The sequence below is a fragment of the Nymphalis io genome, chromosome 21 (genome assembly GCF_905147045.1).
Source record: "Nymphalis io chromosome 21, ilAglIoxx1.1, whole genome shotgun sequence".
Taxonomy (NCBI): domain Eukaryota; kingdom Metazoa; phylum Arthropoda; class Insecta; order Lepidoptera; family Nymphalidae; genus Nymphalis; species Nymphalis io.
The window spans coordinates 60219-86798 of NC_065908.1; the positions used below are offsets into that span (position 1 = coordinate 60219).

At 40.5% G+C, this 26580-nt stretch overlaps 1 protein-coding gene across 1 annotated transcript; it reads right to left on the minus strand.

Moving 5' to 3' along the window:
* Positions 1–6: 6 nt before the first annotated feature.
* Positions 7–24527, minus strand: LOC126776956 (rho GTPase-activating protein Graf). Its single transcript, XM_050499816.1, has 17 exons — positions 24112–24527; positions 19512–19669; positions 12941–13012; positions 12769–12870; positions 12479–12694; positions 11929–12003; positions 11782–11851; positions 11582–11679; positions 11311–11502; positions 10042–10172; positions 9688–9878; positions 9510–9615; positions 9182–9445; positions 1282–1324; positions 1005–1077; positions 304–397; positions 7–231 (listed from the first exon to the last, which is right to left on the minus strand). Exons 1-17 carry the CDS (start codon positions 24269–24271, stop codon positions 60–62), a joined length of 2217 nt encoding a protein of 738 aa, XP_050355773.1. The 5' UTR covers positions 24272–24527; the 3' UTR covers positions 7–59.
* Between the last annotated feature and the right edge of the window lie 2053 nt (positions 24528–26580).

The window sequence follows — 26580 nt, forward strand, 5'->3', positions numbered from 1 at the left end:
GTGTGCGGCGAGGGGGCGGGCGCGGCGGGGGGGGGGGGGCGGGCCCGGGGCCGGCCGGCCTATGGCAGCGGCTCGACGTAGTTCTGCGGCACGAGCCCGCTCTTGCCGTTGAGCGTCCCGCGCAGCCAGCCCGGCTCGGCCGACGGCGACACGTTGGTGATGATCTGGTTCGGCTCGAACGACAGCTCGCCCTCGCTCTCGCCCAGGCACGCGTACAGCGTGCGCACCCGCCTGCGGACAGCCGCCGGTCAGTACGGCACACTAGCGCACTGCGCACACACGCACGCACGCACAGACACTCACGTGGTGCGCGGGGGGAAGGCGAGCGGCGCGCGCGGCGGGGGGGACGCGCTGTGGCTCGACACGGACTCGGAGCTGCTGCTGCAGCGCCCCGCTCCTGTTGAGGGATTGGTACTCATTAATTCGCTTGTTGTGTCACGAATCAAATCGTATCGTTCACAATGGCGGGGGTGTATGTACAATTAAGTGAGCCGCCCTTCTGGCACCAGGATGAAAAATATCATAATAAAGAAATAATAATAGTTTTTCATCATTTCCTAATTTGTACAAATATATTAAGGTTTTATCGCTTTGTAAATCGGATAGCAAATGAGATTGTATCCTTCCGGTCTAAGTAAAGAATTTGAAAAAATCACTAAGTAATTTTCTTCAAGTGATTAATTGCTATCCTTCATAGCGAACAATATTATTTTAGAAAAGCGACTGACGCGAGAACAGCCCACAAACACAATTTAGTGCACTCGGAGATTTATCTAAACTATTCAATTGGTTTACAAGAACGAATTGGGTTTTCGACGTATAGAAAGAAACAGAACATATATAAATAAAAGATTTTAGACCGAAGTTTAAAGACAGTTCTAATGAAATATCATAAGCATAAATTTTCTTGTCATACGTCCAATCCCGACCATGATTTGTTCACATCGATTCACTTTACCAAAGTGTAAACTTGACGTAATTTTGAGAAGCAATCAGATACTGACTCGTGTGCGGCGCGAAGTGCTGCAGCAGCTGGTGGTGGTGCGGCGAGTAGCTGCCACCCGCCACCGACACGCTCTGCGGAGGAACACGCGCTTGATCAGTATTCAAATCGAAATCAAAATAATTAAGTTCTCACGCATTATTAATATGGCAGTCAACTTGTACGAAAAAACCTTTAATTTTACATAATATAAAGAATTATTGTACTGTTACTGACATTACGTCTGAATTGTGTCAAAGATTTTGTGTGAAAAAAAAAATTAAAAAAAAAAAACTTACGATGTCATTTCTGGAGGAGATCGGTATCGACGCCGGGGAGGCCCTGTAACAAAATATATATATTTGAATGTTAAGCAATGAAACCCGAACCCGACAAATGTGACTAATTTACTAGAGATAAACAATTATTAATAATGACTCAAGCAACATTTAGCCCATTTTGTCAATTATTTATTATAGATTTTTAAAAATAATTCGCTTAGAATTAATTTCCGCCACCCCGTTCGAAACGATAACGAATTAAACCACTATATCGAGTACCAACCCAGCGATCACAAATCCGGAAAGGCAGATAATCATCTTGTGTAACTTCACTAGGATGCACTTTAATCACAAATAACACCGACCACAAGTGCGCGCCGCGGTACTGTGCGGTGCAGTACTGAGCGCTTCAACGATGTGACACCGACTGAGCGTAGAGGTTTAACAAGAGGGGTATATATGAGCGCGACGCACGTGCCCACCTGCCAGGTGTTGCGCCTGTGCAGGCTTTAATCTGTTTCCTTTTGTTATCCTAAGGTATGCAACACAAAAGCTGCATTCATTTTCTTACAGATCAAGATAGCGAAGTTCAATAGTCCTATTGATCTCGTCGCAGTTTCATTGATTCAAAGATTACTTTAAATAATAAATTTTTATACATTACAATGTCGTATACGAATAATTATAATCATTCTTCGTATTTGTAAATGTTCGACACACACTAAGAGTACTCACTCCTCTAACACACGAGAGTACTTTTACTGTACTGGATGTGTGATGATGATGATGAAATGAACGACGAAAGATCTCTCTCGAGATGAACAAGTGTTTTGTAGACGTAGCAAACACGCGATTAAACTCGACAAGAACTCATCACCGTCAAAAACTAATGATATTTATATAAAATATATATTTGATATAAGTAAATTTTATGTGAAATTGAAATTGTCAAAAATCCCACATTTAAACATGTTTATGATGTTTTTTTAACAAACTGTAACTAGATTAGATTTAAAGTAATGCAATTTACACTGCATAGAATACAATTTTTGTAAGTTGATATTATGGCATTGTTAATGCTTAGGGTATATACATATGTGTACAGTTATACTTAATATTGTGATTTAAAAATATATGATTCCCGTCTTTCTTCGCTCAAAAAAAGAATACTACCATTTTTAGAATGACTTCTAAAATAACGGGACAAACATCTTAGATCCCATTTTATTTATATTTACCGTACTGCATACGATTACACATTCCGCGCCCATCGGTACCATACACTTACAGCTCACGCATTAAAATTAAAAGAAATGAATATAAAGTTTTACAACGAAGGTGAACGCGCACAGGAGAAGACCCTCTGGGACAAGAGGCACGGTCGAACATCTGCGCGCGGCGAGATGCGCGACAGGTGCGCATTCCGCGCGCGCAGCTGCCGCACCGGCCTAGTGCGCCGCCTTCTGCACTAGTCGGCTCTACCGCGAGATACGTTCCAAGATGATGCCACCCTCCTTTGTATGCTATATAGAGCCGAGAGCTTAAAACGATTGATATTTTTATTTACAAGCGACGGAAGGAAATTCTTCCCGATGTACAAGTTTAGGGTAAAGGATTTCGTGCGTAACGCAAGGTGAGCGCCACCTGGCTTCCGGCCTCCACCGCACAGACTGAACTCGGGCACAACGACACGGAAGATAGAACAATACTTTTCAGATTCATTGCTTGCACTCATATTCGCAAAGCGATAGGAACGTTTTCCATAAAACAAAAATAATATGTATAGACAATGCATAAGACCCCGCGCTCGAACCCCGACTGTTTTAGAGATAACTATGTGCATTGTTAAAATCGTTTTTGGAATAAAAATAACACGAAAGCACCTACACAAATATACAGAGTTATTTGTGTAATAATAAAAAGTTTAGCTCAGCGCTCGAAGCTGCCTCTTTCAGGTTTTTTTCGCGCGCAGAGCAGCTGCCGCACGCGCAGCCTCTGCCGCGGCCGTTATCTCCGGTTCGCTCATAAATTACCTGCCCCGGTACGGCGGTACCCGTTACCACTCGCATTTGAGGTCAACCGGAGTGATATTTAAGTGCAATCGTTTAAGCTAATAACTGATGCTTTATTGTACGTTGCATATAATATAAAACCAAGCATAAATATTCTACATCATTTTGGCCTTGACAAATTGTAAGCAAACTTATTTTTAAATACATATTTATTTTATATCCAATTATAAGCATTGTCCATATACATACAATAAAATCTATAAAACAACACAACAAAACGTGAAAGAGAGCTTTCATTGTTATCTCGCTATTATTTAAAATAGTATTTAAACGTTAAAATATAAAAAAAAGAAAAGAAATCGCCGCGAAGTTTAACGAGACTTAAAATGCAACATCGCTCTACATACACAAAATAAAAAGTCGTCAAAATAGAAGGTTGCGGGGGCGGGGCGGGTGTCGGGGAGGTCGAGGCAGATGTGTCTGTCATTATGAACACCTGATTGCGTGCGCCGAGCGCCGAGCGCTGCGTGTGCGTAACGCCGGCACGACACCTCAACTAATATAACAATTATTCTTATAAATTGGAGTTTGAAATTTTCACTTGATAGAAACTCTAAGAATAAATATCCTTGTAACTGTAGAACTCTGAGCATTATGAATTGTTTAATTTTAATATTGCTTTTCGCCAGTGACGGCTATAACTCAACAAGTGTTGCACAAATATTATGCATAACGATATAAATTTGGATTTGTTACGCAATGTCGACTGGCGAAACGCACACGAATCCTAAACGAAACCCCTGGCAGTCGTAATTGGTACAAAAACACAAAGCAGTTCGGATAAGGATATGGAGCGAGGAGCGAAGGTAGCGGAAGAGACACGTGGCTCCGTGTCATTTGTATTGTGTCCCGACACACGTGCGACTGCTGCTGGACTTATTCGTACTTACACTCAAATACACTTATACAACTGTATAAATTAAACTTTTGACATAAAAATATATCCAGTTGCTGGTCAATTTCACGAAACAAATGCTCTTATAGAAAATAATAATCGATTGTCAATAATACTCGATATCTCTTAAATAACTTAACGCATTGCGTTGATACTTTTTATATACTGACAAGGTGAGTTTGACCCATTCAACGATATTGAAAATATATGCATACATTATTACATAATAAATGTATAACTAACGTAACCAGTTTATCTCGAAACTCAATAATAAACAACATTTCGTCTCTAGAGACGAAAAATAAGAAACCTAGGACACGTTAAAAGTTCGTACGACTACACATATCCCAATGAGTTTCGAATTTGACAAATATTTACTTTGCTACTGCTATTTATACATGCGCTTCTGTTCGATTAACCCAATATCGCATGAATATGTTGTTCTTAAAACTGCATTTGTAAAAGCCGACGACGACGCACCGATGCACCTGCCGCTACCGAGGTTCTAACGACCTGGGGCTGCAATCTATGCGATACAGCCATTTTGTCATGCGACGGTTTGTAATTTTGATTTTCTTCGTTATTGAATAACAAACTCGAAAAGGTTTTTATTTTCATTTGCGTGTAAGTAGTTTCGAATGAGAAAAATGAAAATATCCAGATTTTTTAAGTTTGTTTCTCAATTATTGTCATAGGGCCACTCGTCAGGTACTCCTATTACTGTCTTGCAATAGTACCTGGAGTTGCATCGTTCACGTTTGAATGCTGACAGTGGAGTGAGCTAGTGTAGTGTAAGTGATAACATTTTAAGCCCCGCGTACCGGTGCATCGTGTAGCCGGTACTGTGCGCCGGTGGACGGGTTATCAGTCATTCAGACCATGGTTAAGGCCACGAATCTTAGAGAACTTTTATTTTTTATTTGTTTAAGAAACATTACCGTAAAAAAAATACATATTTATTTAATGTGTGTGTTCATGAAATGTTAGAACATACGTTCTAAAATACGCCTAAATAATATAAAAAAGCGCAAAAACATCTCCAAGCTGATTTCAAGGACTGTTTATGTGTAACGCTCGTATAAATTTCGATATGAGTTCTGTTTCTTTTGGTTTAACAATGAGAGCGATAACAAACAATATTCTGAGTTAATTATATTCGTATTAATGATATTTTCCTAGTAATACTGAATTATTGTAATCCCTCCTTATATACTATAGTAAGTGCCGTATTTCCATTTGCTAGAACAACGATATCTTTAGGTACGAAATCATGACTTACACGTGAACGTGCTACACATAGTTGGCGGGTGCCCATGGGTGAAGCAGCAGCGAGTGTTTAATAGAAAAAAATTGTAATCTAAATAAACTATAAAGAAGGTAAAGGTAAAACTAAACAATTTAATGTAAACTTTATTTAACCCCACAACTTACGAACAGGTAACCTTAAAAGTAAAAAGTAATATAAAAAATAATTTATAAAATTCAAAATAAAAATATTAACTTAAGAAGTTAAGGCTAATAGAAAAAAATTACAACCGAGTTAATAGTTGCAAATAAGGCAGAAGGTCACTCTACTCTGGAAAATCTGGACGCACACAGCACATCTATGGGCTAATGGCCGCAACGTATATTAAAATTTTAACTTTTAATAGAATCAACAAATTTTGATGAAATAAAAACTAAACGGTACATTGAAATACTTCTTATAATGATTAAATTATTTTAATTTGTAATTTTTAGCCGTTTTGAAGATCAACTGGGACAAACGGACTGACAGACAGACAAAAATAAAATTCGCAAATAGCCATATTAACTTTAAAAAATTGTTATTTTGAAATCACAGAAAGACACTATTTATTTGTGTATCCGTTACAGGTTCCTGTTGCTGGCTCCTGATCCCGTTTGCTGATCGTGAGAACAGAGCTTGTCACATAACACTCACGCGGGACATGCTACTGGTGCGTTGCCATTTGTCAGTTTGTCCGGCTTCACTTGTAACCGAACTCCTGGCACATGTTAACGAGCGGCCGTCCGACCGGCTTCTGGTAACACTAACTTCTACCAATCTCGTTTGAGTCTTTTATAGTATATACATTATACACAATACAGTATATACATTTAATTATAACGATTATATAATATTATCATATACATTTTATCATAATATTATTCATGTAATATATCGCTTATATTGAAATAAAATAATTATATTTTATTGAAGCTGTTTACGCTTAAATGCAAGTTTGTAAAATAAATATTATATTAAATTTTTGTATTTTTTATGGAGGGATATATAAGGCTGGCCTGTCCATTTAAGAGAATGAGTCCACGGTCGAATTTCGAGATTTTTTAAATTAGCTTCTTATGTAAAAATAACTTAAAAAATATAGGGTTTCGATTTTAGATTAGATCGGAATAAACAATAAGTCGGTACCATCACAATGATTTAATTCCGCAAATCTGATGTGGAGTACAGAGCTCATTAATGGTCATTACCAACCTCTTACAATAGTCAAAACGAGCCGTTGTTAATTATAAGAATTTACTTAAGGCCATTTTTTTGGTCTTCCGTCCAGGCGCTCGCGTCACCACATGTAGTCAGCTACTCTACTTACATTCGTTCTTTTTTTAGGTCACCTACCTATGTAGGTGGACGGGCAAATGGACTGCCTGATGGTACAGTCCATTCGCCCGTCCCGGGTGGTACAAAAGGGCTTGCACAAATCCCTACCACCTAGTAAAGTTTTGGTAGAGTGAACCGAACTTGGAACGATACAGGGCCCTTGGTGCAACTCTCATCCCGTATAACGTTTCCTAAGCAAGCGTGAATGTGTCTGGTTGGAGAGACTGATCACCCACAGGAACTCATCAATGGCTATTAACGAAACTCTCAAGTTTGGGTCATTCGGCTTTGTTTTGCGAGCTCCATACTATTAACTTGAGAAACAAAGTTATAGTCCATTTTCAAAGAGAAATAATAGAAATACTTTAAAAAAAAGGAAACATGCTTAATAAAATAAAAAGTAAACAAAATCGTGGGGTGCTTCATGTAAGGAGTGCTATTCTGTAGGAACTCACTTCGTTTTTTACTCCTCATATGGTGACAGCCTACTCACGCCAATTTCACGCTTGTCGCGTCCTTCCGTTATAAATATAACGGAAGGACGCGTCGCATATCACTTTCTGACATTTCGCGATCGTGTTCTAGGAACACAGCAATGCGAATGGTTACTGGCGGGATTACACTGAATCCACCAAGTAAAAAGCTGTTATTGTTAATACCTTAATTATATCAAAATGGCATTACAAACGATTAACGTAACTAAGCCTAACATTCATTTGTACAAAAGCGATCTTATCCACATATCCATCCCAGGGATCTCTTCCAGCCTCTCTATCGCCTTTGAGGAACTCAGAATTTGAATTTGTGAATTAATTAAAAATGTAAACTTATCCTAAAACAACTCATACCAAGCAATTTTACTAGGTACTTAAAAGCAGTCAACGATTACGGGTGAAAAATGCAGTGGTGCTTGATAGGTTTGACTATCAAGCACCACTGCATTTTCATGTGCTAAATTTGGGTTTAAAATTATTCATCTCGTGCTCGGCGATGAAAGAAAATATCTTCAGGAAACCTGCATGAGTCGGACGAAAATATATCACATGCTTATCTAACACTGAAGTAACGTGGTGTTATAAGCTCCAAACCTTCCCTACAAAGGAGAGGAAGCCTTAACCAAGCAGTGAAACATTTACAGGCTTTTATTTTTTTTACTTTTACTAATAAAAACATAATAAAATTTAAAAACAATACTAAATAGCGAAAAGAAAAAGGAGATCATCCCAAAACTCTACAGTTGCCGCATCAAAGGACCTGAAGAAAGCACGACTTACCTCAGGTTCCCGCTCGTTACATGCGAGATAAGTACAAGTGGGGTGACACTATAGTTCGAGTGGCCGAGCACGACACTGCGCCGACACTGCGCCGACACTGTGCCGACACTGTGCCGACACTGTGCCGACACTGCGCCGACACTGTGCCGACACTGTGCCGACACTGTGCCCCCGTGTGAAGTTAAGTGGACACGTCCAGTTAGCTGCTGTTAGAATGGAACGCAGATAATTCGCCAGAAATAGGCAAATCCGAGAGCTGAAATTCTGGCGAAGCACATGGAAGGGCTACGAAGGGCGGTCATCACGCTACGTTACAGAACCAAGTGGAGGCAATCATGTCGGCCCACGTCCCGCTCCAAGGAGACGAGTCCATTTCCTCACCAGAGTAATGTTCTCATTGTCACAGCGAGCGCCCCTACAGGACGACTTCCGCATTTATCATCATCATCGATGACGTACATTTCCCCATTAGTAACGCGGGTGACTAACATTATTCTTAACAAAGCATTACTATTCCATTTAAACGTTCTCTGCAAAGCAAAGTTTTGAGCGAAATTAAATTAATATTAATTATTTTTTTATCCTAATACATTTTATACAAGTCTCTTGTGGTCGTGGTTGTGGTTGTGGAGCTCATCTCACTTAGTATTATTGTTAATTACTTAACAATAATACTAAGTGAGCTCATAGACTGCCTCACTTTAAACCGATTACATCGGTGTTTCAGATAAACATATATTTATATTTTTTTCTTTTAATAATATTTTTTGTCTTTAATGCAAACTGTAGTTACCTTTAAGAGCAATAACATGTATCTCGCTGTGTTATGAAATTACACAACACAACGATGTGTTGGTAAGCAAATAAATAAACATGTACATTTCTCACTCACGAGCACCACCAGTCTAGCGACTGCCGCCTCGTCTGCTCATTGCTCATAATTAAATTGTCATTTACAGTAATATTAAGGCCGTCACTATATCACCGCTCAAGCCGGAATGCGACCTCCCGTACCGACTGCCACGGGCGTGATATGTAAGCGAGCACGACTCACCCGATGATGCCGTTAATCGCGGGCGACGGAGCGGGCGCGGCGATGACAGCGGGTGCGGGTGCGGGCGCGGGAGCGGGAGCGGGCGGCGGCTCCAACGCGAACACCGGCCCGAAGTTGTCCAGCAGCGACTCCACCAGCACGTTGTAGAACTTGAGCTCGAGGATCGACGCCACGGTCTCGCGCTCCGCACGCAGCAGCGTCGGCCCGAAGCACACGGCCAGGTTGGACGCCGTCATCAGGTTGCGGTCGCTCTTCGCCACCACCCTGCGGGGGAGCGCGGTCAGCTCGGAGCCCCCGCCACACGGGCGTGAGGGGGGGCGGGACTCACTTGGTGAGGTGCGCGAGGACCAGGCGGAGCATCTCGTAGTTGGGCTGCGGTAGCGCGTGCACCAGCGAGTGCAGCGCCAACACGCGCTCGCTGCGCCGCTCGCACTCTGCGCAGGGAAGCAGACTCAGAGCGGGCTCGGCCGAAGGGGGGGGGGGGGGTGTTTCGGCGCGGCACTCACTGGCGGCAGCGAGAAATGCGCGGTGCAGTTGGCGCGTCAGCAGCGGCTCGGGCAGCGCGCGCAGGTAGGCCTTGAGCGCCGACGTGAGCGTCTTGCTCTCCCACTCGAGCGGGTCAGACAACGCGGCCGGCAGGCGCCGCTCGCGCGCCAGCGCCACCAGCCGCGACACCTTGGAGGCCACACCCGCCACTCTGCGCGCAAAGAGTACTCGCATCGACTACGTCGTGTAACGATTATTCTATTCAAAGCTACGTATCATTAGCGATACCGTCCACTTTAAAAGAATTTAAAAATGTATAGGAGAATTATATAGTTTAAGCTTAGCACGAGACACAGGCACAGACCGAGTCGTACCTGTAGAGGCCCTGCTCCTCCAGCCCGCGCGCCTCCAGCACGCCGATGACGCGGCGCACGAACGCGAACCCGGCGTCGTCCAGCGCCCACGCCTCCCCCTCCGCGCCCGCGCCCCCCGCCGCCGGCGCGCTCTGCACACGCGGTCACGTTGTCATGAGACGCGCCGTACTCGTGCGGATACTTGTCTTACATATGTATAGTTGTTTTGTTTCACTTAGTTTGCCGGTATGTAATGTATATTGTAATGTCCCGGTAGCAGTAGCGCCACTCCATTCAGTGTGTCGTAGCACACTGCGTCTGTACGGAGTGCCGACTCACTATTCACTCAAAGGGACAACTTTTGTTTTAAATGCGAGTTTAGGAAAAATATGGCCTATTCTGTAAATTATGTATGTGTTATGTATTTGAGTTATGGGTTACCAGATGTACTTCGTCGAAAAAAATCACTGGTGGTCGGTAACAATTGACAAAATTTCATTTTTTCAACATATACATATATATAATATATATATTATATATATATATATATATATATATATATATATATATATATTTACATAACTTGAATCTAGATATAGAATAATACGATTCATATTTTCCTTTTTTCGAAATTCTCTAGTTTTACATTCATAACTTTTGCTTTGAATTTTGTTTCATTCTAAACAGACGTAAATGCTAAATGACGTCACACATACGGCATAAATACGTTACATCTTTGATATGCAAAAAATAGACAAACACAGTTGTCATTTAATTGCCTGATAAATTTTTGAAATATATTTGAAATCCTACAATGGCGTGTCCTCATCACAAGAATCCATTTCGATTTTTTATCTTTAAACAAACCGGGTCGATATCTTTTCATATTCATTTCTAGTCATATTCTTTTTTACAAAGAAAAGACATCAGTGACTTGTCAATTTCTTCATGTGACATTGTATTTTTTTTCGTGTTTATTATATATTTCTAATGCGAGTTGGGCAAAGAGCACCGCCCCGTTCGACCAATTATGTGACGTCATCACACATTTTTTTAGATTTTATTACTTACCTGTCAACTTACGCATTAAAAACATTTTCACAAATATTTATCCAAGTTCAGGATAGGAAAATAAAGAAACGGCTTTTTTTATTTCAGCGCTTTTAAATTTTGAAATGTCGTCAACCACTTACATTCACAATAAATACTGGGATATACATTTCATACGAGGCGCGGAACGATCGCTACGCTCGTCGTGACAACTACAACGGAGAGCGAGTGCGAACTGACCGAGACGTGCGCGGGCTGCGCGTCCAGCGAGTCGAGCGCGGCGAGCCAGGCGGCGCGCTGGCGCGGGCCGGCCGCCTGCAGCGTGAGCGGCGCGCGCTCGCGCTCGGCCGGCAGCGCCTCGAGGCAGAAGCGCCGCTCCGCGTCCGCCGCGCCGCGCGCGCCCGCCAGCCGCACGCGCTCGGCGCCGCCCGCCTGCAACACGCGCGCTACACTCGCCGCCCCCGCGCCCCCGCGCCCCCGCGCCGCCCCCGCGCCCCCGCTCGCTGCTCACCGTCTTCACGTTGAACTGGTTGTACGGCTGCAGCGACAGCGTGCGCGAGCCCTTCTCGTACGTGCAGTACTGCTTGCTCCACGTCGTGCCGAACGCCTCTGCGGACGATACTCTCCGTTACTTCTCTACTCGACGCGTCGGCGAACGGCGACATTTGTTATATTTTTTAAAACAAACGAGACATATAGAAGAACACTCACTTTTCTCCATCAGGAATAGGTATCCGGACACGCCACCCGAGCCGTCCTCCATCCTCTCGTCGTCTTTGCTCTGCAACGAGACACTTCAGCTCAATACACGTCACCCGGATAATGCTATCGTTTATTTCCAATAAATCCAATGCTCACCATCTGTCGAACTTCCATCATCTTCTTCATAAGTGATTCCGTTTGTTTGCTCGTTTCTTCGAAGTTACTTCTCGTCTGTAAAATGGTTACAGTTTAATTACGACAAAACTGATAGAGGCACGTACACACACACACTCACGCTCGCACACAAGCACGCGCACGCGCATGCGCACAACTCGACCTCGTCGGACCGACCCGCTCGCTTTATAGTTATTCGACTGATGCTAAATAACGGTTAGATAACGCATTTTTGCAAAATCAACAGAAACGTAATTATAAATAAACACAAAAATTGTTATTTGAAAAGAAAACGAAAGCGAGATGAATTAGTTATTATTGCGTTACGCCAACACGAGTGCATAGAGACAGGCGTGAGGTGGGGAGGGGTGGACCTACTGTCGGCGGAGGCGGACCGCCGCGACTAGACGTCGGTATCGGTACGTCGTTACGCCGTACGTTACGACGTTACGGCTCTACCTGCCAACGTATAATGCAAACGTTATTATCGCAGTCCGGCTGGGCGACTACCGGCACCGGGCGAGGCTAGTACCCGCTGTATCCGCAACTGCAGGTCGCGCACGAGCGGCTCCGCGTCGGCGTGCACGTCGTGCGCCGTGTGGTGGAAGGTCCACCAGCCGAACACGAATCCCAGCAGCGTCTCTACCAGCTCGAACTTCTTGCGCTCCTGTACCGCCTGCAGCTGGAACACGTACTCGAGCGACGCCTGGCAGAAGTCGCGCTCCGCCATGTCCATGGCAGCGTCCGCCTGCGATGTTCGGAACGCTTTATTCTACTGAACTCAATGTAAGCCCGGAAGCTCCGAAGGTTAGAAGTACATACCTCTTGGAAGACATTTTCCGGCTTCTTCGTCGAGAGGGAGAGCGTCCGTTCCTGACTCTGGCAAAATTTGGCAGTCTTTTTGTCGAATTTCTTTTTACCTTCCTGAAAATATAATAATGCATAAATATAAAGTGACGAGTCAGGGATAAAGTTTTGATACGAGTTCCATTACCTTAACAGCACCTATGTGATCCTTCCGGAAGCGCTCCAGTGGCTGAATGATCTGCTCGTGCGCTCGACCCAGCTGTAACGATATAAGATCCCGTTACGTACATATTGTAGTGCTGCCTATCACATATATATCTATTGAACATGTTTTACGATTACCAATTAGCTTGCTAACATTACCTATACATGCAAATTTTATGTGTTAGGAAGTTTGTCACATAATCACGCTCGAGCGGTACTGCAATCGCAAGGTACTGCAGGGTGCGGTACGAGCGGGGCGGGCTAGTACAACAGACGTTCAATGTATTTAATCAGTTTTAGAAATATACAAATAGAGATACTGTTGTCAGAATCGAAGAAATCATGCCTTCTCGACGTATGTACTAGTTAGTTATGCGATAATTATTGTTTGCTAGCCGCGGCGACCAATAAGCCGAACGCCGTTTGTTATCTCACTGGGGCGTCAAGCCAAACAGTTCGAGTTAGCACATACGACTACGTCAGATTTTAACACTTCTACTTTTAAATGAGCATTGAACGTTTTAGTACAAAGTAAAAGAATGCTGACCGCGGACAGAAGATGGCCATAGTACGTAAGCTAGTTAGCTTAAGTTTACTATAAAACAATACGTGTATGAATATGGCAGCAATGGACGCATCGCAACTCGATGGTAATACTAATTAGTTCGATACGCACATCGCATACCCGTGCGTCCGCACGCGTATGAGTGTGTAGGCGATTGCGGTCTGCGACACGACACCGCGGCCGCGATGAAGCTCCATGAATGCTAATTAGACGTTACGCTTATCAACACGTCAGAGCGATCCCATACATAACTCATGAATAAAAATGTTTAAGTATGTGGCCTTTATTATGTGGCCTTTGTTTGTATTTAATAAAATATGTATATTTGAAAAGTTCATTGCTCATAACACAATAGTTTGTTTAGGAGTGTAGTCATTTTTATTGCAAAATTTTATTACATATATATATATATACATAATATATGTAGTAATATTTAAGATACTTTTGTAGCTAGAGGCAATACGACAAAAGCAAAAAATATTAAAAGTTTTCGTTTGTACGTCAACTTAACTTGTTATACATCGTGCTTGTTGTAACGGCTGCGACTGCACGAATACATTTTCACACCGGTATACATCATTAACAACTAAAACCTCTCACCCCTGTGTATAGTCCATTACGTCTGCGTCTCACCACTCTCTATGGGCTCTTATAAACATAAATACTTAATAATATCTCCGAAAGATTGTTCCAAAGTACTAAGTTACAAAGACGCATTTTAATGTCGAATGACGGTTACAATTCTTACGTCATTTAGTTTATTAACCATTCCATTATTTTATGAATGAATAGAACTTTGATTCCGTCACGTTTAGTGCAAACTCTACTGTGTCTTATTCCAATACACAATCTTAGTATATTCAAAAAGGGATTATCATTGTTCCGAACACATCGAGCAGTAATTATCAGGGCACATTCTTGACCCATTTATTTTTTATGATACATTGACGAAGCTAAGACGCTAGGTCGCGACTCGCGAGGAGCAGACGCAGGGTTGTCTATTATTCGCTATGTGTCGTCCATTGCCTACTTGTCATGCGAGAACGCGCGCTTGAGTCCGTGTCCGGTAGCGATAGTAAAAGTGCAGTGAAGGCCGCGCACACGCGCGCTCCCCGCACTGGTCACTATGACCCGGCACCCGGCCTGTGTGTCACACACGCTAGCGGTACCCTGCGGCCTGCGGCCTGCGTCACGCGGGCTCTCCGACTCTATGTTAATGTTCCATTTATTAGGCAATCGATGCCGTCATAACTTGTTCCCCAGGAATTTATTTTAATATTGTTAGTAACGTATGAATTATAACGAAAGTGTAAAGTGTTATAATAAAAATACTTTATAACATATCTGTTTTATAAATCGTGCTCAAGTTATTTTCAGTAGATAGAAAAATAATAAATAGTTTTTAACCTTGACGCTGGTATTCTGTAAAATAAATCTGCAGCTCGATTCGTGTGAAACGTAAGGTTGAGCAGACGCCCGCCCCGCGCCCCTCGCGCCTCTCCCCGCCGTCCCTCGGCGAGCGAACGAACGTTGAATTCATAGTTATGGTATTTCATCAAGTTTCATAATGTATGGTCAACTATTGCAACGTTGGCTGGCGAGCTAACGAGGGCCATGGATTAACATAACCGGGATTAAGTATAATTGCGCCGTCGCTGGCGGCTTTCACTGCCCGCGACAGCCTCACACGGACACCTGTTCCGCGGGAGCCGGCTTCGTTTTAATTACCATTTTACAAATAGAAACGACGTTTATGAATCGACTAGGAATACGGAGACTGTTAAAGATACATATAATATAGTTACACTGTAACTGTAATACTCGTATTAGGCGTTTGTTGTTAGTGACGTCATGAATGCCTCAGCTAATAACTATCTGATAAGTTTTTACATTTGATAACGTTGAAAGCGGATATTGTTTTCTTATCGAGCACATTTGATGAAGGACGATAAGTTGTAGTGTTATACTAAAAACCGAGCATGCGTAGTGATCCACAGTTTACAATATGCGATTCATTCTACTGTCGAACAACCGAGCTTGGAAGTATAGCGGCGGTCGATTACGATATATGAATCTGCTGAGATCTTGCAGCCATACAAGTAATAATGCGTGACAGGTGACATGCAAATGTGACTGCTCCGCTGGTCCAGTAGCTATCTTTCACGAATACAGATCGCGTGGCTCTCAGTTCGTTGGCATTGCCCTTGCCACTCCCGTCCCTCGGAAAACACTCCAGTGGCTTTACCGTTGGATCTGCGCCTGAACACTTTCCAGTCATGTAAGATTATGAGAGTGAGGGAAAAGACAATGCACTTGAGAATGTGTTTGCGCAAATACTTGTGTAATGCACGAGTTGACTCGTATGACCGCCATGACCGAAGTCGGTCATTTTAATGTGTTTTAATTCGTTTTCGAACGTTGCTCTTAGTTTATTCCCATATTTATTTTATTGCCATCATCACCGTTACTCCTCCAGTTATCGTGCGCTCGTCGACATGTTGAACGTGTAATGCTAACCAATCTTCGCCAGTAGCTCCGCTTAAATATAATTTTAATCATATATTATATTAAATCAATAACAAATCAATATTTTCGTAGTCAATATATTATACCTACATGAAACATTTCAAGTACGTATTGCAATTACAGTATTTGGAATTGAAGCAGCGCTTTAAGTTTTAAGGGAAAGCGCCTGCGATGAGTAAAAATATAATATCAGATGGATGTCAATGAATCTCGGTCTGAGTGTACAGAGCTGCATTACATTGCGTTACATTACACCATTACTATTTCAAGGCGTTTGTTTACATTGATTGTATTACTGTGATCCGAGTGTGCACTAGTCTCGCTTAGTTTATTGTGTGCAAACAGCTCTAGTATACTGTCTAAAATATCTCCTTAAGATTCTCCTTATATGATCGTATAAATAATTAATTATTTTGTTAGCTTCATCTTGATTTACTTAAAACGGAATAATCATTAAACGTATTTATGTATATATATATATATATATATATATATATATATATATATATATATTCGCGAGTTTACTAGTTTCTACAACGTGTGTACTCGATCCTTACCCAAATAAATGTTAAGAAGCAGTTCCGTTACAACTTCTTTAAATTAAAAAAAAAAATGCATCATTATTTTCGGAGCTTCGAGAACATGTTTGAAAAAACACATGAGCAAAAATAGCCTGAAGCTTGTGGAAAGATGTTATAATAATGGGCGATAAGGCCGCCTACAAACTGACGGCAGAAGTGGTAAATCGCCTTACGACGGGCCACGGTACTATAATTATTGTACCTTATTGTACATAATATAAGGTTAATATAGATATGTAAGATTAAATACTTTTAGGAAAGCCAGTTATTACACTCAGATGAAATTACTTACATACATGTGTAAAAAAGAAAATCATATATACAAACGCTTTTCTTGAGTCTCGTCGCGCTAGCGATGGACAGTTGTCAAATTGAAAAAAAGGAATAAGATTTATAATTTTGAGATGGATGATCATCATCATCATCATCATCCCTTTGTCGTCCACTGCTGGACATAGGCGTCTCCAATGGCACGCCCCTGAGCTCGATCTTCAGCTCTCAAACTCTATCCGCTACCAGCCACTTTGCGTATATCGTCACTCCACCTAGCTGGAGGGCGTCCTACGCTACGTTTTCCAGGGCGTGGTCTCCACTCCAGAACACGTCTACTCCAACAGTTGTCGGCTCTGCGACAATATGTGTCCAGCCAGTGGGCTGGCCAGTAGCAGTGGCTACTTCAAATTAGGTACTAATCCCTTGAGGTATGTCGAAAACCTTGTCTTTGTCGGATCCCCACATCTGGGATTCAATCCTTCAGAGAAACTCCAAACATAGTCCTCTAAATAGCTCGCTGAGCGACTTTAAAAGGATGGACCAAACTCACTTTCAGTGTCCTCGTCTCGGCTCCGTAGGTCGTAATCGGTAAAACGCACTTGTTGAAGACTTTTGTCTCCAAGCATTGCGATATCCGTTACGAAAAGACTTGACCAAGTTCTACGTGCCTCCCTCTCGAAGTTGTTTCGACCCAACTGGAAAGTTTGCCCAAGGTACACATACTCCTGAACAACTTCAAGAGGAACTCTATTCTGTGGTATTGGTTCCGGGCTGATGTATTCATTGAACATTATCTTGGTATTGTCCAAGTTCTTTCGGAGACCAATTCGAACAGAAGAATCAGCCAGGCTGCTCAGCATATATTGCATGTCCTGCACGGTTTCTGCCACGATGACGATATCGTCTGCAAATCTCAAGTGTGTAAGGTACTCGCCGTTTATGTTTATGCCCCATCTTTCCCAGTGTAGCGTCTTGAACGTATCCTCTAATGAATTAGTGAACATTTTTGGGGAAATGACATCCCATTGTCTCACTCCTCGATCCAAAAGCATAGGGTCAGACAGTTGATTTTGTACTTTGACGGTCATAACAGCAGCGTCTTGCAGACCTTTCAGCACTTGGATTTAGCCAATCGATTTGACATCGTTGTAAGGACTCCAGAACAGACCAGGTCTCAATAGAGACAAAAGCCTTCTCATAGTCCACAAACGCTAAGCACGGGGGCTGACTATACTCCTCGGCCTTCTCTATAATCTGTCGCACTGTGTAAATGTGGTCTATGGTTCCGTAACCTCTTCGACGGCCTGTTCCGGGGGCTGAAATTCGTCAAGTTTACGCGCGAGACGATTTGTGATGACCCTGGAAAACAGTTGTAGAGATGGTTCATGAGGGAAATAGGTCGGTAGTTCTTCAAAAAAGGAGACAAAACTTTTTACAACAACAACGAAATCGATGTTTTTACGAGAACATTAGGACAATTCTCTTGCATGCCTTTGGAGCTCACTTCGAAAATATGACAGAATTAAATATTCGTTGGAGCTGCGCTAGTAAAGATTTTTCAGCTGCCTTTAGCCATCACGATTTTGTCTTGGCTAAATTCTGGCAGCTCTTCTGTGAAGAGGGCTAATGGGGCTCTAGGATCCCTAGGTTCAGGTTAGGGACGAGGCGCTTCTGATGTATATAATATACCGTTGAAGTCCTAAACTTCAGTAAGAATCTCGTGCTTAGAAGCGACTTTTCCCTTTGAAGTTTTCAACTTCGTCAGATAGCTTCGATCTAGTTGTTGAACGAAGACTTTTGACCCTTGATTTCTCATGATCGCTTCTTTTATAGTATCGTGATCACAGAGACATCTCTAAATATTCGCCTCTTGTCCGTCATAATGAAGTCAACGTTTCTAATTATAGCGTCTGGACCTCGTCACGTCCACCTCCGTTGAGGCTGTTTCTTAAAGAGTTCATCAAGAACAGACAGAAGGTCTGTTCTCCAGAAAGTTGGCGAGCATTTGCCCTCTATGATTCCTTCTTCCAAATACGTCAGCCGGTGTTGGCAGCGTAACCCGGGGATTCTTAGCACCCCCTGCCCCGCCCTTACCATGCCGCCGCCTTGGCCGAAAATATCAGGGCGACCGGGAACTAGGGGCCGTTGCGTATAGGTGTGTGCCATAGAAGGTTTTGCTCGTAACCACTACGCCTTTATGAAATGCTTATACCGCCATTAGTCGGTCGCCAGAGCCTCGTTTGTTAATCGGCAGGATGCACCACGTGCAGGTAAGGTTGGCTGGGAGCAGTTAGATGCAGTTGTGCTGCCTTACATCCCATGATGATGAATGACGAATAAAAGTAAAATGTAAAAAAAGACATTCAATAAAGTCACTAAATGTTACCATTCCTAATTACCTAAAAGAAAAAATATAAACAACCATGATTACAAAACAACATTATTATATTTACATACATAAGTAGACATGGCTTTACATAGGTACGTTACTTATCGGTCAAGACACGAGATGTTTCGGGAAGTCAGCGGGTCTTTTTATATTTTATAACTTCGAGTAGCCAGACAATAGTTTACCCGAACCTATGAAGTAAAATAGCAGCCGTACTCACCATCCGATCGCGTTCGTCTTCGATAGTGCGAATGAGCTGCGCGAAGTGCTGCAGCGAACGTCCGATGACGCGCTCGTCCTCCGTCATGGAGGCGCCGATGCATGCAAACTCGAACTGCTCCATGCTGGCCGCCAACGCGAGCTGCGCCGCACCCAGGCCTGCGTCATGGTAAATGATCAATTGCCATCAAAGATCTTCATAACATCACTTAAAAAACACAATTTTTTTGCTAACATATGAAATAGATGGTGTTTTGTCCAAAGTCTAAAGCATTTATTATGACAAATTCTTTTATACTAGCGGCATGAAAGTTGTAGACCAGAATATTAAATTATAAAAATACGTAGCACGTAAACACGTAGTTATAAAAACAAACATTATGAGTGTTAACTCATAATGTTTGTTTACTACACTACATGTGCAATTTATACTAAATTAAAGATCATACTAATCTTATACAGAAATATTTGTTTCAGAACGGACGCAGGAATTTAGTAGGCTTACATTAGTTTGTTATATTGAAATACAGCCGAGGTGGCCCCGTAGTAAGAACTCGTCAATCTTAGCCGATGATGACCACTGAATTTTCATGTGCTTAATTTGTTATTATAATTCATCTCGTGCTTGACGGTGAAGGAAAACATCGCGAGGAAACCTGCATTTGTCGAATTTCAGCTTATTCCACCACGTTTCTCCAATAGCAGCGTGATGGAATAAGCTTCAAACCTTCTCCTCAAAATGGGAGAGGACACCTTAGCCCAGCAGTTGAACATTCATAGGCTGTTACTGTTATATTGAGATATAACTTATTGAACTGCTTATGCAGACATAGGCTGCTTCTAAACTGTTCTATCCTATGACAGCGTATGTCTTCATTTCTATCAGACCCGAGACCAGTCACCGTAACCAAAAATATTATAAAAAAAGAAAGTTCAATTGATTTGTCAAACATAATTCATTCTTATCAATATCAAAAGGTTTTGATATTTTTCAAACATTTTCTGTCAACAAATATCGACTTTACTACTTAGCATTTAGAACAGCAGTCTTAGAGATATTACAAATTTAGACGGGTAGATAGCTCGGATCGATACAACTTCTCTAAAGCAAGCAAATCGTACCGGTGCGGAGTCAGGGCTGGTCGGAAAGTTATAATGTATTATATATATGTAGTTCCTTAAATATGTGTTGCCTTCTAATTACGTGGATTGTTTTCGGAACATATACGTTGTTACTCACGGGCACTACTGTGTCAATAGAAGTTAACAGTTTTATAATATACCGGCGGCCCGTCTCGGGTTCCCACGGTACAATAAGTCTCTACACAAAACGTTCAAACCTCCCGGGCGGGTCACAGAACACAGTCGGATGATTGGTTTAGGAACGCAAAGAGGACATACATATAAACATTCCTTTTTATTTTCATATAAGATATAAATGGTTAGACAAATAAGTTAAGGATATTTTTTTATTTAAGAACGATTGTTTTCTATGCTCATCTTAGAGTAATTTTTTCTATTGTTTGTATAATAGATTTAATGTAACTATTACCTAAATTACTTCTCATTTGCGTCTTTACGCTACAGCGGTGGATCCTGCGCCCACAATCGTTACGCTACGCTATCTGTGTGTAATTGTATGAGTTACTAAGAAGTCGTGATGCAGTGGACTTTAGTTACTGAAGTGTGAAGAATATCTTGATGTATTAGGTGACGAAAACGTAACCGGATTTTGTTTAATTTTTTTTTTTTTATATTCGCCGGGAGGGCAATTGACTACTCCACCTAATGGTAAGTGGTAGTAGAGTCCTAACGCGACGACGATCAGTACAGCGGGAAGAATGTTCTTTTTTTTTTGTCGCTGGAAAAACGCATTACGCGTTTCCCCCACGGGAACAGTGGGGGGGTGCACTAGCAGCCTTCGCCTTGCCGGCCGGCAAGATGCCTCTTCACGCCTCGTTTGAAGGAACCCGGATTGTAAGAGGACGGGAACACGTGAGCTACTACTATACTATACTTTCATTGTGACGATCTATATGAAATGTTGTCTATCAAAGTACAATAATTAAAAATAAAATAATGTTTCGAATGTCTTATTTTTTTAATTATTATTATGTTCAATATTTTCTTTGAAATTGTTACGAAATATAGTTAGTTATTAATTCGTTACGAGGATAATCACGTTTCAAGGCCATGATTAGAAATTACAATGATAAACATGTAGCTATCAGATAAGAAAACGAGTGTGAGACCTCACCAAGCCAAGCCAGCGGTACTGCGCTCCTTACAAATTGTCACTACGAGCCGGTCAATGGTAACGTGGATCAAAATATTATATATTTTGTAGATTTCCTTAATTTGACGAATTCATGTTGAATTTAAACGTGATGAATTCGTTTCTTTAAATAAGCTGGTAATAATCAAATTTACAATCATCATAACAAAATAATGCAATATTTCTATTCTGATATACATTTTTTCATCGTTCATTGAGGGAAATACGAACAGGTAAGCGCTGGACAATCACGACTATCTATTATATCAGCGGTTATCAGCCGCGACTCGTACGACGACGTAGCGGTCCTAGTAATGCATCGACATTAATTGCCTTTTATAGCATTCATTTCTATTTATTGTCAACCTCCAAGCTGCAAACCTTCTTCATAAAAAGGGAGAGGAGGCCTTAGCCCAGCCGTGGGACATTCAGATGTTGTTACAGTCACAGAACAGTACCGCTGTTATTGACAATCAGGATATACTTTTTCATGCAGTTCATACCTTTTTAAGGAAGTGGTATCCCACGACAGGAGTCCACGAAGACACCATGTGTTCAACTACTTGACCATATGTATTGGGGTATCGTTTTTGTATTTCATTCATCGCCATGTATTTCAGTTATGACTCGTAAGTATTATTAGTAAATATTGAGTAATTCTAACTAGAATCTATCAATAAGACTGATTTACGAAGTTGGCAGGGCACTACCATCTCATGGATAAGACATAACTCATTGTGTTGTATAGAATATAATCTTAGATGAACACTTAGTTTGCATCAGTTTTAACTTTCAAGTGATCTGTAATCCCATTTCCAACTATAATGTTTACGTATTAAGGTGACACTTTCAGCTACACAATTCTACAATCATTGTAGCAACTCAACTGTAACTTGTAAGACAATGTACTCATAATTAACGACTCCCAATTTTTAATGATATTACTCCAAACTCTCAATAATATATAACAATACATAAGTTGGACTCTGTAGTAAACAAAAGCAATCCATTGATAACTTCTGTAGCGAGGAATGAACAAACAGACATGTCGCTTGAAACAGATGAGTATTCACTTACACTGTCAATGTGTTCATAACATTCTGTATAGACAACTGATAAGGGAATGCTAATGACATTATTGTTATTGGTTTTAGTTTTGCGTTGGTGGGAGTTATGGCCACTGATGACCAGGACGGGTGACTCACCTATATGTCAACATTGTCGTATTTGTGGCTCACTCACACTGACACAGTGTATAGCTTACTCAAGTGACTTCACTAACACATCTTGAAATTGAATTATTACCTCATTGTAAATATAATAGAAACTGTTTCAGTGTGTAACCAATATAACAATTATTGAGAGGATAATGAATGGACAGGTTTTGAATGAAAAATACACATACAAACACAAATGCATACTCACACACACTCACCCTTGCTCAGGTGCACACACAAGTAAGGGTATTCTAATTAAAAGGAGAGGAGCGATCAAACGTAAGATTATAAAAATGTTTCATTAAATCTAATAAGAAAAATAAATTTGGTTACTTTAAAAAACCTTATAAGAAATACAGTATATTTTTTATTACATTTAGTGTGAATCATAAGCAGCAGATACAGAACTTGTAGTGATGTACAAAAGTATACTTTATTAACCATTTCATTCTCCACTGGCAAAATTTTATTCACACTGTAATAAATGACATAACGTGAACAATACTTTCAATTAAGCAGCAAGGTTGTATAATCTTGGAGCCATCAAGGGCAGGGAACTGCAAACTGGCAAGTTCATATGTAAAGGTCTTGTTTACTTTTACTTTTGCAATTGTCCTACATTAGTCCTATAAAAGTCTTAGCCTATCATAGTTTATTTATTAGTGTACCATTACAATAAAAGCTAGCAATCTAATCAATTGAAGCTATTCTATTGAGATTACCAAGCAATACTAGATGACCAACATTTAGTTTCTTTTTTCCTTCACAGCATTTAACCAACTCTGGTAGCCTTTCTAGAGAAGATTATGTAAAATTTAATTTAACACTAACATTTTGTTTGCTTCTCTTTACAAACTTGTTCTTCTCTCTTATTAGGCAAAGATCTTGCTAATTTTTTAATATTACTCGGCTACCTATCTTTTAACAAAGAAATGTTATTGTAATTTTAAAAATATAAGTTATCATATGTAAAAATATAACAAATCAATAGGGATGGATTTAAAACTAAATTTTATGATGAATAGTTAATAGCACCTTCAAAGGAGTTGCTTTGGTAATTTAATTATTTGGTAAGTTAATTTATTTAATGTGTATAAGCGAGTCCTTACGTTTAGCAGCTTGTACGACATCCTTGACCTCTTTGATGAGCCTCTTTATCTGCTGGCTCGTGCGCTCGAGCTCTTTCTCGTGGCGCTGGAGGTTCTCGCGGAAATGCGGACTGTCCGCAAGGCACTCGGTAAATTCGAGCGGCTGCAGACCCACGCCCATCCTCGCCCACTGCGCCTTCTGCGCTCCGGCTTACTATTGCACCAACAACACTTTCACCAACCCTTCGACGACATTGCGCCCTACGCACAACACTATAAAAGGACGGAATATCTTTGAAAATAGGACGAACACACCATTCGATATTTAGTTTACTACACTATTCGTAAATTTAATAAAAATGTTAACATAAATGTTTCGTTTCAATACACCATTCATCGCAATAGATATGTAAAATACTGCCAGTTGCCACTGTCAATTGAGCTAGTCTTGAGTACATGCAACCATAGATTATACAGAGTTTATCTGGTAAATGGTATTTGGTATGCATGTAAAGTAAAATTAGTAGGTAAGCGATAACGCCATTTAGATTTTTTTTCTGCCAAGATATTATTTTTATTTTATTTTAAGAAGGCGCCACAATAAACGTGGCGTCGTCGCTTTCGCAATGGTCTAATTAATTAATTTACGCTGCACCATAGAACAGCGAATAACAAAACAAAAAATATTCAGCCTTTTCATTATAGGTGCCACAAATAAGTGTTAGTCATGGTGTCACGGGCTGCAAAATATTTAGATAATGATTTCTTAGGTTTCGAGGTCGTTACAAATTAAGTTAAACAACTATGAACGGATTCACCACGGTAATTTTTTTTATTTTTATCATTTAATGACGCTTCGAACACTGCAGTGTCTGTGGCCACAAGCAGTTTTTTAATTCAAATTATTTAGATGTTAATAAAAGCCGGCGGGCCGCAGGTTGATAACAGCTGCCATAGAGTATAGCGGAAATGCCTGCCCAACACGGTAATAATGTACATTAATCTATCTAAATATTGACTTATATTCAGTGCAAATATTGGTACATTGTTATGTCCCCATTAAATACAAAAATAGTAGTGAATTAGATAACCAGACAAAAGCTTTGTTACCTTTTAAACATTGCACGTACATATATTCAAAAAGAATATAAACTAGATAACTAGACAAGTTTTATTCTACTCTCTTATGAGCCTCTGTACAATTTATTATTAATCTTCACTGATCATCAGAATTTCACCTTACGACAAACTGATAGCCTCTTTGTAATTTTTATACACAGTTTTAAATTTGGACGCCAATTCCGATTTTCCACGCTATCAAAACTTGATAATAAGCATTACTATGTTCCCTAGAAGTAAGGATATTTTAGTAACTAGTGACTCAACAACGTAGACTAAGAAACTAATAGACGCAATGACGATTTATTTCACACTTACACAAGAAAGAGAACGATTATTACGTTACAAATGTTTTAGACAGAGATAGAATTATCAAGTCTTTTGTCCCTTATCGCGTAACCAGATTAATCAAGATCGGCTACTCGAGTAGCGAAACAAACTTGACAGTTGATGCGTTAATTGTGATTATTGTTTAATTTTTGCTTATTTTTATGAAATAGAGAGCGATTCTAATTTATTGAAACGACAGAGAAACAATCCTTATATCATATCGAAGGTTATACTATAGTGCATTGTCGTATTATTTCATGTTAAAGCGAGATAGCAAGAAGAAAATTGCTGGCATGTTTTTCACGCGTAATTATGACGGTTTTGTCGCTAAATATAGTTTCTCAGTTATGATTATTTATGCCATAGCATGACGGAACCTTATGTGGCATTAAAATCCTGAAGATAATAGGATTTTCTAGTTTTTATCATTCATAACCTATAATTACTTATCATTTAAGTGCTGCCAGCGTCAGCTAAAAAAATGTCCCGATTTTCGATAAAAAATCGACTCGTCGACAATGTAAATAAATAAATATGGAGTGCAATAATAGACTAAAGTGCTTCACTATATATAAATATTTTATTTTAATTTATTCTTTCTAATATTTAATCATCAAATAATTTTAAATGACAACATTATTTAATATTCTTCTTGAATTTATAATATTATTACATTCGAATCAAAAGTTAACATAGAAATATATGTAAAAACCATTCTTTATTAATAATTTAATTGAGTGTTTTAGATTTCAACATCTGAGGAGAATGCTAATCCAGTACCATATAACGATGCTTAAGTACTGTTGATAACGGAAACAAAATCAAATATTGCAACGGTGTTTGGGAGTAGTTTGAAAACAAAAAAATATTTTAATTTAAAAATGTATAATAAATATTAAAAAGTATAATTTAATAACCTCGTTTTGTTTTAATTACAGTACAGTAAAAGCCTGTTAATGTCCCACTGCTGGACTAAGACCTCCTCTCCCTTTTGAGGAGAAAGTTTGGAGCTTATTCCACCACACGGCTCCAATGCGGATT

Excerpts from the sequence above, each read along its gene's own strand:
- LOC126776956 (XM_050499816.1), bottom strand. The coding sequence starts at position 24,271 with ATGGGCGTGGGTCTGCAGCCGCTCGAATTTACCGAGTGCCTTGCGGAC. Across the intron at positions 12,695-12,768 it reads CGGAAAATGTCTTCCAAGAG|GCGGACGCTGCCATGGACAT; the intron begins GTATGTACTTCT and ends CGAACATCGCAG. Across the intron at positions 398-1,004 it reads GCACTTCGCGCCGCACACGA|GAGCGGGGCGCTGCAGCAGC; the intron begins GTCAGTATCTGA and ends ATCCCTCAACAG.